General features: G+C 35.2%; 3 protein-coding genes across 3 annotated transcripts; 1 reads left to right on the top strand and 2 right to left on the bottom strand.

Moving 5' to 3' along the window:
- Positions 1 to 2013: 2013 nt before the first annotated feature.
- Positions 2014 to 4344, top strand: LOC135149497 (protein FAR1-RELATED SEQUENCE 5-like). The gene has a single exon (XM_064085224.1). It carries the CDS (start codon positions 2014 to 2016, stop codon positions 4342 to 4344), a length of 2331 nt encoding a protein of 776 aa, XP_063941294.1.
- A 662-nt stretch (positions 4345 to 5006) lies between these two features.
- Positions 5007 to 11101, bottom strand: LOC108198076 (uncharacterized). Its single transcript, XM_064085573.1, has 9 exons — positions 10979 to 11101; positions 7893 to 8924; positions 7761 to 7826; positions 7186 to 7251; positions 6898 to 6963; positions 6604 to 6675; positions 6152 to 6514; positions 5533 to 5784; positions 5007 to 5439 (listed from the first exon to the last, which is right to left on the bottom strand). The coding sequence occupies exons 2-9, from the start codon at positions 8085 to 8087 to the stop codon at positions 5143 to 5145; spliced, it is 1377 nt and encodes a 458-aa protein (XP_063941643.1). The 5' UTR covers positions 8088 to 8924; positions 10979 to 11101; the 3' UTR covers positions 5007 to 5142.
- LOC108198077 (protein MAIN-LIKE 1-like) lies at positions 8169 to 12641 on the bottom strand. Its single transcript, XM_017365858.1, has 2 exons — positions 12540 to 12641; positions 8169 to 8924 (listed from the first exon to the last, which is right to left on the bottom strand). The coding sequence occupies exons 1-2, from the start codon at positions 12639 to 12641 to the stop codon at positions 8169 to 8171; spliced, it is 858 nt and encodes a 285-aa protein (XP_017221347.1).
- Between the last annotated feature and the right edge of the window lie 566 nt (positions 12642 to 13207).

Below are 13207 nucleotides of genomic sequence, written 5' to 3'. Positions count from 1 at the left end.
ACTCCATATAAGAGGGTATGCTATGGAGTGCTACCCTATATATATATATATATAGTATATATATATGGGAACAGGTCCACAGCCACCAGTGGATAAAGACCGGTTTCCAGCCATCAAATCATAACCACTCGTTGCTGTGATCCTACGGTTGAAAAAGAGACTCCCCGCAATGAAACATTGCAACCCCGCAATGAAACATTGCGGGTATACTTGTCCCCGCAATGAATCATTGCTGGGATACAAGTCCCCGCAATGTTTCATTGCTGGGAGTCTCCTTTTTTTTCTTGGACCCTTTTACCCCTCCTTTCACATATCATATGCCTTGTAGAGTTTATTTAACATTTTAAATTATATTAAAAATATTGTTAATATTAGAAGTAATGAGAAAATTTTAATTTTTCTTAGTACAATATATGAATAATTTTCTATCTAATTTCTATATATTTTTATCTTATTAAATATTTTATGTCTTTTTGCTATACGAATAATTTTACTTATTTGAACACTACTGCTTGTTTCTTAAATATATCGAACATATGTTTGAACTACATAGTTCACATGCTCTTTTAAGGTTGATTTACTTTTTGCAGCTAAAGTTGAATTATTTTATTACAAATTATTCATTTTTTCCAATTCTCTTTTGTACTGGTAGTGTTTTCAAATATACTCGAAAATATTAAAATCAAAGATGAATATCGAAATTATGAATTAACATCACTTAAATTGGTCGAATATTATTAAGAACATATAAGAAGAGTTTTTTTGACAAATTATTAACTTTTTCCAGTTCTCGTATGTAAAAGTAGTGTTCTGAATATATATTCGAACAAATGCAAATCAATAATACTCAAACAAAAACAAATCAAAGAAAAATATCTAAATTATTAATAAATGTTACTTAAATTAGTGAAATATTAGTAAGAACACATATATTAATATTTTTTAGCTAAAGTAGTATAAATTCTTACAATTTATTGAACTTTTTAAAATATTTTAAACAAAACAAGTAATATTTTCATCCCCGCAATGTTTCATTGTGGGGATAGTTTACATAATTTTCATCCCCACAATGATTCATTGCGGGGTGTTAAATTTGATTAACAAGGTGGTTGGATGAGGTGGATAGTTTTTGTTGAAAAAGATACCCGCCATGAGTCATTGTGGGTATGTTTTTTCTAAAATAGACCCCGCATTTATTCATTGCGGGGTGTTTTTTTTTTTTAAAGATACCCGCAATGATTCATTGCGAGGTTTATTTTTTTTACTCCAAAACAACCAAATAAAGATTCGAACCTTGTACCTTGCGTTTTCAAGACAAGTAAAGAAACCAATTTGACAATGGATGTTTCACTGATAGTTGTCCACTAGGATTGGGATATATAACTTTTGAAATAAAATTCAATAATAAATAAATTCAATAAATATATTGAATTTGATAATGTAACTTAATTATTAATTTAATTTAATTAATAATTTAATTAAATTATTTTTATATTCAGGCGTTTTAATTAATTTTATACTCTATAAAAATCAATTTTATATTAAAATAATTTAATTTAATTAATAATAAATAATAAAATGACATGGGTGAGGTAGATAGAGTAATTTTGTTGTTACGGGTAGGTAAAAACATTAATTACGCTCCCTGCAATAGTTCATTGCGGGTATTAAAAGTACCCAGCAATGTTTCATTGTGGGGTGTATTAGTACCCGCAATGTTTCATTGCGGGGAGTATTAGTACCCGCAATGTTTCATTGCGGGGACCGTAATTAATGTTTTTTACCTACCAGTTACAACAAAATTACTCTATCTCCTTCACCCATTTCATTCTTTGATTTTGAACGTTTTGAAGATAAAAAAAGGTACTTCTCCTTAACTTATGGCATATTTATTTGATAATGATTCTAGTTCTTCTAGTGATCATGATAATTTCGATTATGCTTCTGTTGCAAATCCTTTTATGCGTAGGAGAAAAGCTAATGTTGTAAATGAGGTAATTTATGTTGAAGAAGATGATTATGTTGATAAAGGGAAAAAAAAAGGTTATTTTTGTCGATGATGAAGATGATTGTCATGATAATAGTGGGAAAAAGGATGATAATACAAGTTTTGGAAGAAGTGAACGGAAAAATGATTATGATAATGTTGATGTTGGGGAAAAAATACATGATTTTACTTTTTCCAATATGAATGATGTTGTTCCTTGTAGTGGCATGTTGTTTGATAATTTAGATGAGGTGGAAAGATTTTATCGGGATTACGGGCGTAGGGTTGGATTCGAGGTTATCATTAGAAATACTCATAGGCATTCTAGAAGCAATGAAGCTTGTTCACGTATGTATATTTGCCGGCTAGGTGGGAGAGTATGTTCAAGTTCGGCTAATGTTGATGAGGAATTGAATTTAAAAAGGACTCGTGATACAATTGATCGGACAAAATGTAAGGCTCGAATTTCGGTTGTTCATAGAGTGAAGACGGATAAATGGGAAATAACCACAGTAGAGTTAGAACACAATCATCCAATGGTTACCCCAGACAAAGTACAATTCATGCAAAGATCGCGTAATATAGGTCCGGTTGCCCGATCTTTAATTGAGACGTTGAACAAATCGGGAATAGGACCCTCAAAAGTGTTGAAAGTGATGGGGGAAGCTCTCGGTGGATTAGAGAATGTTGGTTTTACTAATCAAGACATACGTAATGTTTTACGTAACATTCGACGTCAAGTGTTTGATGGTGGTGACGCAATGTCCGGGTTGGCTTTGTTAGAGGAGTTAAAGGGGAATAATTTCGGGAAGTTTTTCTATCGGTTTGATATGGATGGCGAGAATCGGGTTAAGGCTTTGGTGTGGGTTGACCCTCGATCGGCAAATGCATACAAGAATTTTGGTGATGTGGTTACATTCGACTCAACTTATCGGACTAATAGGTATTGTATGCCTTTCATACCTATCACGGGGGTTAACCATCACTACCAAAATATCTTATTTGGATTTGCACTCATTAGGGATGAGAAAGAAACATCTTATGAATGGGTTTTGAAAACTTGGTTGGAAGCCGTTGACAACAAACCTCCGATTACAATCATTACCGACCAAGACATTGCATTGGGAAATGCTATTGCCAAGATTTTACCAACCACCAAGCATACATATTGTTCTTGGCATATAGGTCAAAAGTTCACCGAAAAATTGTCTTCTTTGTATACTCATTATCCGGAGTTCAAAACGGAATTCAACGCATGTGTGTATAAGTCGTTATCACCGGAGGAATTTCAAGAAAGATGGGATGATTTGGTTGAGAAGTACCACCTCATAACTCATGATTGGCTAAATGATATGTACAATATTAGAGAGATATGGATTCGGGCTTATACAAAAGAATCTTTTGCCGCCGGTATGACTACTACGGGAAGGAGCGAGTCAATGAATTCCTTTTTTGACCAATATGTGCAACCATCAACCGGTTTGAAGGAATTTATTGAGAACTCACAAAAGGCTTTGGAGTATCAATATCTTCACGAGGTTGAAGCTGACTACAACACCCAATACAAGAAAAGGAGACTTATATTAAACTCACCATTGGAGGCTCATGCATCGCAAATATACACCAAAGAGATGTTTAGGCGTTTTCAAATTGAGTTTGTCAAAAGTGCATCTTATGTCATGAAAAAAATTCCACATGTCTCCAATTATTTGTGGAAGGTGTACTTGGTAGAAAAATTCACCGTGCCTGAACATTGTATAAGAAGAGTTTGTTTGACGGTTTCTGGCGATGGAACTTATAGACGTGAATGCAAAAAATATGAACATTCCGGCATGATTTGTAAACACATCATTTGTTACCTAACTAAGAAGCAAGCGACTAAGATACCATCAAACTATATCACATTGAGGTGGACAATGAACGGGAATGAAGTTGCGGGACCTCTACTCTATACCCCTCCCGTGATTGGCGATTTGGTTAAATCACAAGAGGCAAGGTATAATGCATTATGCAAATCCTTTCAAGGTTTAAGTGCTAGTGCTAGTTGTTCGGTCCCGAGATTTAACTATGTGATGGGCATGATTGAGAAAGAGACAAATTACGTGAACGAATATTTTCCGGAAGAGATGCGCAACAAGAATGTAAATGACTTGTCCTATCATGAAAATGTAGACGATCCGGTTTTTGAACCGTTTTTTGATCCTCCAATGTCACAAACAAAGGGACGAAACAAAACGGGAAGACATAAAAGTGGTATTGAGATGGCAACTTCAAAAAAGAAGTTACGAACATGTAAATTTTGTGGTGAAAAAGGAGCAAATCATGATTCAAGAAATTGTCCCACGAAGCCGACTTAGTCTAATTTATATATTTGTCTTGTATCAATGAATCAAGTTGTATCGTTTATGAATTATTAATATAATTTCGAAATTTAGTACTCACTCTACTTTATTATTACTTAAAAGTAGATGTTCTTCTGAAATTAGTGAATAGTTTGGCAATATTATTTTACTTTATTATTATGAAATAAATTTTTTATTGTACCCGCAATGAAACATTGCGGGGATGAAGTAGAAAAGCAGGGTACCCGCAATGAATCATTGCAGGGATGGCTAGTACCCGCAATGAATCATTGCAGGGTACTTTAGCTGGGCAGAAGGTCTGCTCAAATTTTAGGTTCCCCGCCATGAGTCATTGTGGGGATTATGAGTACCCGCAATGAATCATTGCGGGGTACTTTAGTTGGGCAGAAGGTTTACTAAAGTTTTATGTTCCCCGCCATTATTCATTGTGGGGATAATAAGTACCCGCAATGAATCATTGCAGGGATGGCTAGTACCCGCAATGAATCATTGCAGGGTACTTTAGCGGGGCAGAAGGTTTACTAAAATTTTATGGTACCCGCAATGATTCATTGCTGGGTGTTTTCAGAAAAAATTTGCCATACCCTTTCTGTTTCTACAATATCCAACCTGCTTCAATCATTTCATTAACAAATTCAAAACTGTTCAATCAAGAATCCAACAAATATGAAAGACAATTTCATCACAAAAATATTAATCGATAATTACATCAATAAACTATATGCATACATCCGATAAACGATAAATACATCCAACAAAAAATAATTACAACCAACCATCAAATAATTGTATCTAACATCCTAGCAACCTCTCCTTAATCCCCCACTCAGAAATATGCCGTGCCCGCCCTCTATTAAGCTCCCAAGCCATGCGATATCGAAATGTCAAGATGTCAAGTGTAGGATCCCATACAGCATTCTTCAACTGTATCCCACCACAGATGGCGTCCACATACTTGACCACATATACACCACAATCAAATCCACCAACTTGCTTTGGGCGTTCAGTCACCGACCTCACCTTCATGAATTTCGGCTGCGGGAACCGACTAGAATCCAGGTGATGAAGCATGCACGGGAGAAGTTTTTCCTGTAAATCATTAAAGAAATCAGTCTTCAAATTCATTTTTTCAAATATGCAGAAAAACTAAGGAATAAAATAAATAACGGTGATAATTATTACCATAATGTAAAACTGAGACGGATACATATCCTTATACGACCGACCAACACTCTCACTATACAAAGAATCAATAATGCTGACTTTACTCTTTTGTACGTCCACAACAAAGAGAATCCAATGATTCTCCCAACAAGCGGGAAAGAATGCATAGTCACAATCTACGAGGTTTGGCCCGACAACCTGCCTCTTAAACTGCTCAAAGAATGCAACCTGCTCAGCAAGCTCTTCGGTTGCTTTAGAATTCAGATGGTCCTATAATGAGTGAATTTTGTTAGCCTAGAACATGCATATACACAAAATCTAAGAATATAAGAGACCATCAACTAAAACATTTTTTTAGAGTTTAATAATAGTTTCAATTTGAAACATTGCAGGATGATATTTATACCCGCAATGTTTCATTGAGGGGATGAATTTAAAAAAAAAAGTTGACCACTATTGCTATTTATACCCGCAATGTTTCATTGAGGGGATGAATTAAAAAAAAATAAATTAACCACTATTGCTATTTATACCCGCAATGTTTCATTGAGGGGATGAATTTTTTTAAAAAAAAATTGACATGCTTGTGTCATGTCAACCACTATTGCTGAAAGTGAATGTTGATAGAATTTATTACCTTCAAATCTTGGCAATGATATATAGCACGGCAGAAAAAGAAACTAGGCGCGAAGAAATACTTTTTTGCGGCCGGACATTTACCAAATGTTTCGAAATCCCTTATCTTCACCAACTCAAGATAAGCATTCACTACATCATCCTGAACCCAATACCCGGGTTTAAGCGTCTGAATCTGCTTCCAATTAAGGCTGTATGTAACCGGAAGACCATGTTCCCTCCATATAAAGTTGCACTCCTCGTTCCACCATTCACGGAACAACCATCTAATTTTCCGATTTTTTAAGGGCCTCGTCATATCACCAGATCTATCCTTGTTCCCCCGCCTTCGAGAATCGAACATTCTATCCTCTAATGTATCCATCTGCAAATAGATTTCAAAATTATGGTCAGGTACGTATTAAATAACAAGGGGGTTATGGTTCAAATGAAAGAAAATATATTAGTAAGTACCTCAGAATTGTCCCGCAAAGACTCAGCGAAAGAAATCGGGGTCTCCTCGAGAGGACGAGTCTGGTCCGGGACCTGCAATTACACATGTCAGCACAATGAATTCATTACATAATCAAAATAAATAAATTTGCATATACTACGAATTGCGAATATAATTAGCTATAGTCTATTAAGTTATGTCATGTTAATATCACTTAATTCCATATTAAACTTTAACGCTAATTTAATTTTTAGAGACAAGATTACTTCATTCACTAGACTCTCCCAGCCAGAAATAAAACAACATTATATTACCTGAGTAGTAGACGGGGAGGAGATAACTATCGGGGTCTCCTCGGGGTGACGAGTCTGGTCCGGGACCTGCAATTACACATGTCAGCACAATGAATTCATTACATAATCAAAATAAATAAATTTGCATATACTACGAATTGCGAATATAATTAGCTATAGTTTATTAAGTTATGTCATGTTAATATCACTCAATTCCATATTAAACTTTAATGCTAATTTAATTTTTAAAGACAAGATTACTTCATTCACTAGACTCTCTCAGCCAGAAATAAAACAACATTATATTACCTGAATAGTAGGCGGTGAGGAGATAACAATCGGGGTCTCCTCGGGGGGACGAGTCTGGTCCGGGACCTGCAATTACACATGTCAGCACAATGAATTCATTACATAATCAAAATAAATAAATTTTCATATACTACAAATTGCGAATATAATTAGCTATAGTTTATTAAGTTATGTCATGTTAATATCACTTAATTCCATATTAAACTTTAACGCTAATTTAATTTTTAGAGACAAGATTACTTCATTCACTAGACTCTCTCAGCCAGAAATAAAACAACATTATATTACCTGAGTAGTAGGCGGTGAGGAGATAACAATCGGGGTCTCCTAGGGGGACGAGTCTGGTCCGGGACCTGCAATTACACATGTCAGCACAATAAATTCATTACATAATCAAAATAAATAAATTTGCATATACTACGAATTGCGAATATAATTAGCTATAGTTTATTAAGTTATGTCATGTTAATATCACTTAATTCCATATTAAACTTTAACGCTAATTTAATTTTTAGAGACAAGATTACTTCATTCACTAGACTCTCCCAGCCAGAAATAAAACAACATTATATTACCTGAGTAGTAGACGGGGAGGAGATAACTATCGGGGTCTCTTCGGGGGGACGAGTCTGCTCCGGGACCTGCAATTACACATGTCAGCACAATGAATTCATACATAATCAAAATAAATAAATTAATAAAAGTACCTGAATGTCAGCATCAACACGAGGACGCTTATCAAAATCCCCGCGATACTGGCGTACATGATGGTGAGGGTTAACCCTCCTGCCCTCTACTGGCTCAGCCCATGCGCGTGCCCTCGGCCATACACGCTCTAATCCACGTGCAATCACAGGACGACCAGGCAACAACCTCTCATAAGCCCAGAGCTGAAGAAGCATCACGCACCCGTTAATGGAAGTGCTGGTCTTCTTCGCAGCTTTACCCAACTCCCTGTACAGATATGCCAACACACCAGCACCCTAGGCATAATCAATGATTTCATCCGTCTTCTGCAGCAACTGTATGTATCGGGGATGGACAGTAGCTCTGGATGATGTAGGAAAAAGAATAGCCCCTATGATCCAGAACACATAGGCTCGGGTATACACCCTGGTATCCTGCTCTAAATATTCAGGACGCTTTGACTTTGGCTTCTTCTTATATGTTTCCCGCAATGAATACAAACTAACTGCACTCGCGTTTTCTGACCACATCTTCTCCCGTTCAGACTTCCCCTTCCCTTTAGACTTCTTCTTCTTCTTCTTCTTGTCAGACTTCTTCTTTCGGACAGGCCCCTTCTCCAACCTCAAATCCTCCCACTGAGTAAGCCAATACTGCTGTGGAGTAGCAAGATCTGTGAAAGTAAGAGCACGACCGCTGATCGGCAGACCCATAAGCATGTAGACATCCTCTAGTGTGATGGTCATCTCACCGAATGGGAAGTGAAAGGTGTTTGTCTCCGGCCTCCATCTCTCAACAAGGGCTCTTATCAGGGCAATGTCGTTCTGTCGAACAACCTGAGGGTGAGCAAATACCCCAAAACCCCAAGAATCAAGAAGATGCCTCTGCTCATCATCCAAAACCCACTTATCCATACATGTGGTATACTGTCTGACATCAAACCTGAGCCTATCATCGCCCTCCCAGATGGAGGTGCTAATATGATCCTCCTGCATGAACAACAGTGATCGATCTATAGGGCCGCAAGCTGAATCCTTAGATTTCTCCATAAAAATCTGTAGATATTCAAATCAAAAAACCAATCAATATAATGAACAAGTGATTCAATTTTAATTCATAAAAGAAATGACTAATTTTACAGCATTACAAATTAGGCTACCACAAAAGAATACCATGTCAGTATTACATCCAAAGTCATGCCAACAAAGGATATAAAGAATTTGTGCAAGCTAAGTCGACTAATTAGCAGATAATGCAAATAAATATTTAACATCAAAAGTCAAAAAAATTGAACATAAATTTTAATACATGAAGCTAGAATACAGTTCAATTTTTTTTTCATTTTATGGGCATATAGCAAAAGAATTTAAAATTAATTTTTTTACTCTTTATGAATATAAATAAGAAAATTATCATTAAAGTTTACTTTTCCATAAATTCAATATACTAAATAACTTTTATTAGTTTGTAATAAGACACACTCAAATAAATTAGTCTGCATTTCAATAGATGTTAGAATACAGTAGGTAGGTAGTATTTGGGTTGAACAGAATGTGCCATATTCAGCAGTTGCCTAGTACCAATTAGAATACACACTTGTTATGTTTTTGTTAAATTTATGCATCTTACATTTCTTATCCACTATATATTATAACCAAACAAAGTTGAAAGCTATAATTAAATCAAATTCAGTCTGATGCATAAGGAACCAGATCACTAAAAAGTAAAAACAAATCTGATCAGAAAATATTACCGATAACTAAACCTATGTTTAAATTTCCCAAGTCCAGATGAGTCTGCTCTCCCTATCTGAAAGTAATTAGTAATATCAACACTCACCAGTGGAGACTACTCTGCAAAGCAAAAAAATCGATACAATCGAGTAACGACTAAACTCGAAACCAGAATATCCTCAACCACACCATAGGTTCCAGTACCGTATCAAAATTAAAATGAGCTCCACAAACAAACAACGATGAGGCTCAAAATCATTATAAAAATATTATAAAATATTTATTTTTCTTCCATTTTATCATTTTGTCTACTATTCCTGCAGGGCACATATCATAAACTAATCATTTATTCTATTCAGGAAGACATTGAAACAAACATTTGGTGGCCTCTCTAATAAAGAGGAAATTATTTGAAATATATGAAGAACTTGTCCCTACTTTTATCATAACAAGTTCCTACAGAGTAAACTTAAAGGACTACAAGAATTCTGAAAGAGCTATTTTGATTATATACTCTTATCCATGCTTACAAAATTCTGAAAATTAAGCCACATGTAAAGAGCCAATACAGTTCCTAGTCCAATTGTTCATACCATCTTTAGTTACCATACTGTCACCAGCACTATAAGTTCTTATTGATTATTCTCTTCTCCCTGCATTAGTTTGTTTATTTTCCCTACATTAGGTAATTTTTATTATTGGTATCCCACATTACAAACGGATATATAACCTCAGGCTTAAATCACCCCACAAATATATAATACATATTAATTTACTTTCACTTGCATAAATTTACTAACACCAAAATTTTATGCTTTAAGAGTGGGGCTAGAGAATCCCTCTTATAACTTGTGCCTAAATCAAAACCGTAAAGACTCCCAACTCAAATCAGAAAATAAGCCAAACATAAAATAGGTCATAAACTAAAAACCCACCAAATAAGTTCTTCAAAATAGGCTATAAACACAAAATCAAGTAAATATATAATAATCCCCAATTAAAACACGAATATCAGAAAGAATACATTCAAAAAATGTTTAAAGTAAACTTTCTTAAGAATTCAATCAATTTTGAAAGAACCCTAAACTTAAATACTAACAAATTGATATGGAATTATTCGATTAGAAGGCAAGTGCAGAACCAAACTTGTTAATTTGCTCGATAAAGATAAAACTATTCTGTTGTAGTGAATTCTCTACTACGGCGAATCTCTGATGTAATGAATTGGTTGTAAGAAATCTCTCGTAGTAATCTCGTAAAATATAAACCCCTTTACGAGACAAACTTTAGATGTATTATAGTCTCAGCTACATGACTGGTTAGAAGGAGAGAGTGCGAGAGGGAGGGAGGGAGAGATGGAGAGAGAGAGCCATTACCGTGGGGAAGTTGAGAAAGCTGCCTGAGAGAGGAAGAGCCAAGAACCGAGCTAATCGCCGCTTGCAATTGTGTTGCCTGAGAGAGAAGGAGAGTCGAGAACCGAGTTAAAACCTAATGAGGGAAACGGCACAATTGAAAGAGAAAAAGAAAACGGGTTTAAACAAAAAGACCGGTTACAACTCCCCGCAATATCTCATTGCGGGCTGTTTTAAAAACTTTTAGTTCATTCAACCAGTTTATATTATTAAAGTTTAAATGAAATTATTTATCTTAATTTAAATAATATAATAAATAAATAGTTTAATTATTTAAAATTTAAACAAAAATATTTTTAATACAAATATTATAATAAATAAATTCACTTCAGTTACAAAGTATTGTGAGATGTTAAAAATATTTATTTTATATAAATAGTTTATAATATTAAAAGTTTAAATGAAACTATTTATTTTAATATAAATAATATAATAAATAAGTAATTTATATTATTTAAAATTTAAAAGAAAATACACATATTAATATAAACAATATAATAAATAAATAAGTAGTTAATATTATTTAAATAAAATATAAATGCATGTGGCAGAAGGGTATTGAGGGAATGAGTTTTTCACTAAGCTCCCCGCAATGATACATTGCGGGTATCCAACACCCAGCAATGAAACATTGCCGGTATTGACAACCCAGCAATGTGTCATTGCGGCTATTAACTACCCCGCAATGAAACATTGCGGGGTTGCAATGTTTCATTGCGGGTAGTCCTTCTCATCCAACGGACAGGATCTGGTGGTTTGCTATCCAACGGTGGCTGTATAACAGCCCCCTATATATATATATATATATATATATATATATATATATATATATAGTATAAATAAAACTATTTTCATGTAATTGAAGTATCCATAAATTATAATTTATTATATCATGTGGGTTTCCATTGATTCTAATTGATTAGAAAAACAATAAAAAAAGAGCAGCACCTATATTTGTGTTAACGATGTTTAATATTTATGTAAGGATAAATGTAGAGAGTATTTGTGAACAAAACTCGAGCTCGACTTTTTTAAACAAGTGTGGTTCTGTTTGTTTATTAAAATAAGCAGATTTTGAACACAAAATGCCGTTTGGTCGGTGAATGTACCCAACCTTAGTTTTTTGATTGTTCGGCTCGAACTCAGCCTATTTTATTTAGGATTAACTGAGTTTGGTTCTGACTTGCCAACTCAACTCAGCTCTGATAAAATTTGTATATTTTTTTGAGAAGCTACGATTTTATTCATAGAACGTCTCTCCCAACAAGAAGAGACGAGCAGTAGTACAAGTAAGAGCAAACTAACTTAGCAACAGCCCAACTGGACTAGATACTACGAGGATTATTGGAACAAGTCCGAAACATATATCTACAGACTTGCTCTGAACCGATTACTAGTGCATAATGACCACGATTAGTCTATGTCCTCCATTGGAGGCTCGCCTACGAAGAGAAACACTGCACCCAAACCTACTGCATGATGATTTTCCTCCTGTGAACCCACTTCCTCAACATCATTAAGAGACCTGGAACACCATTTTCTGCCGCCTGGCCATCCATCGCCTCATTGTGCACATCCTGAGGTCCTTTAGCAGCATCGACTGCAACCTGAGCGTGGTGTCACTCATATTGATAATGAGATAGGCAAGGCTGGTTGTGTTGACTCTGTTGGTTGACTTTAGTTGTTAGAAAGTTGGTGGTTAGTTGTGAAATATGTATATAAATAGAGAGGTCCAGAACAATGTAATTACTTTTTTGCTTTTCAATACAATATTAGCTTTCTTCTTGCTCAAGCTCCAATATCATGTTTATAGGTTTGACATGGTATCAGAGCGATCTCCGGCGACTTGTTTTCCGATCTTCCGTCATCGTCTTCCTTATTCCGGTAATCTCGTTCGTCTTCGCTCACTCGTTCTCCTTGCTACTTGCATAACTCTCTGTTCTCGCGCTCTCGATATATAGCTTCCGTACACTACTAGCTATATAGATCTGTTATTTCTTGTGGTTGTATCTTGTTCGGTGTGTTTCTTAGCCTGTTCTCTAGCTTAGATCTACTTTTCTACCTTAGTTTTAATGGCGTCTTATGCTGCTGCTGCTGCTGCTGGTATTTCTAATGCATCGCTTTCATATGTTATCGATGCTAATCATCCTTATTTTCTGCAAAATTCGGATAATCCTGGCACTCCTCTGGTTA

Source organism: Daucus carota, chromosome 9 (assembly GCF_001625215.2).
Source record: "Daucus carota subsp. sativus chromosome 9, DH1 v3.0, whole genome shotgun sequence".
Classification (NCBI taxonomy): domain Eukaryota; kingdom Viridiplantae; phylum Streptophyta; class Magnoliopsida; order Apiales; family Apiaceae; genus Daucus; species Daucus carota.
Note: the sequence above shows the minus strand (reverse complement) of the source record. Positions and strands in the feature narration are given on the sequence as shown.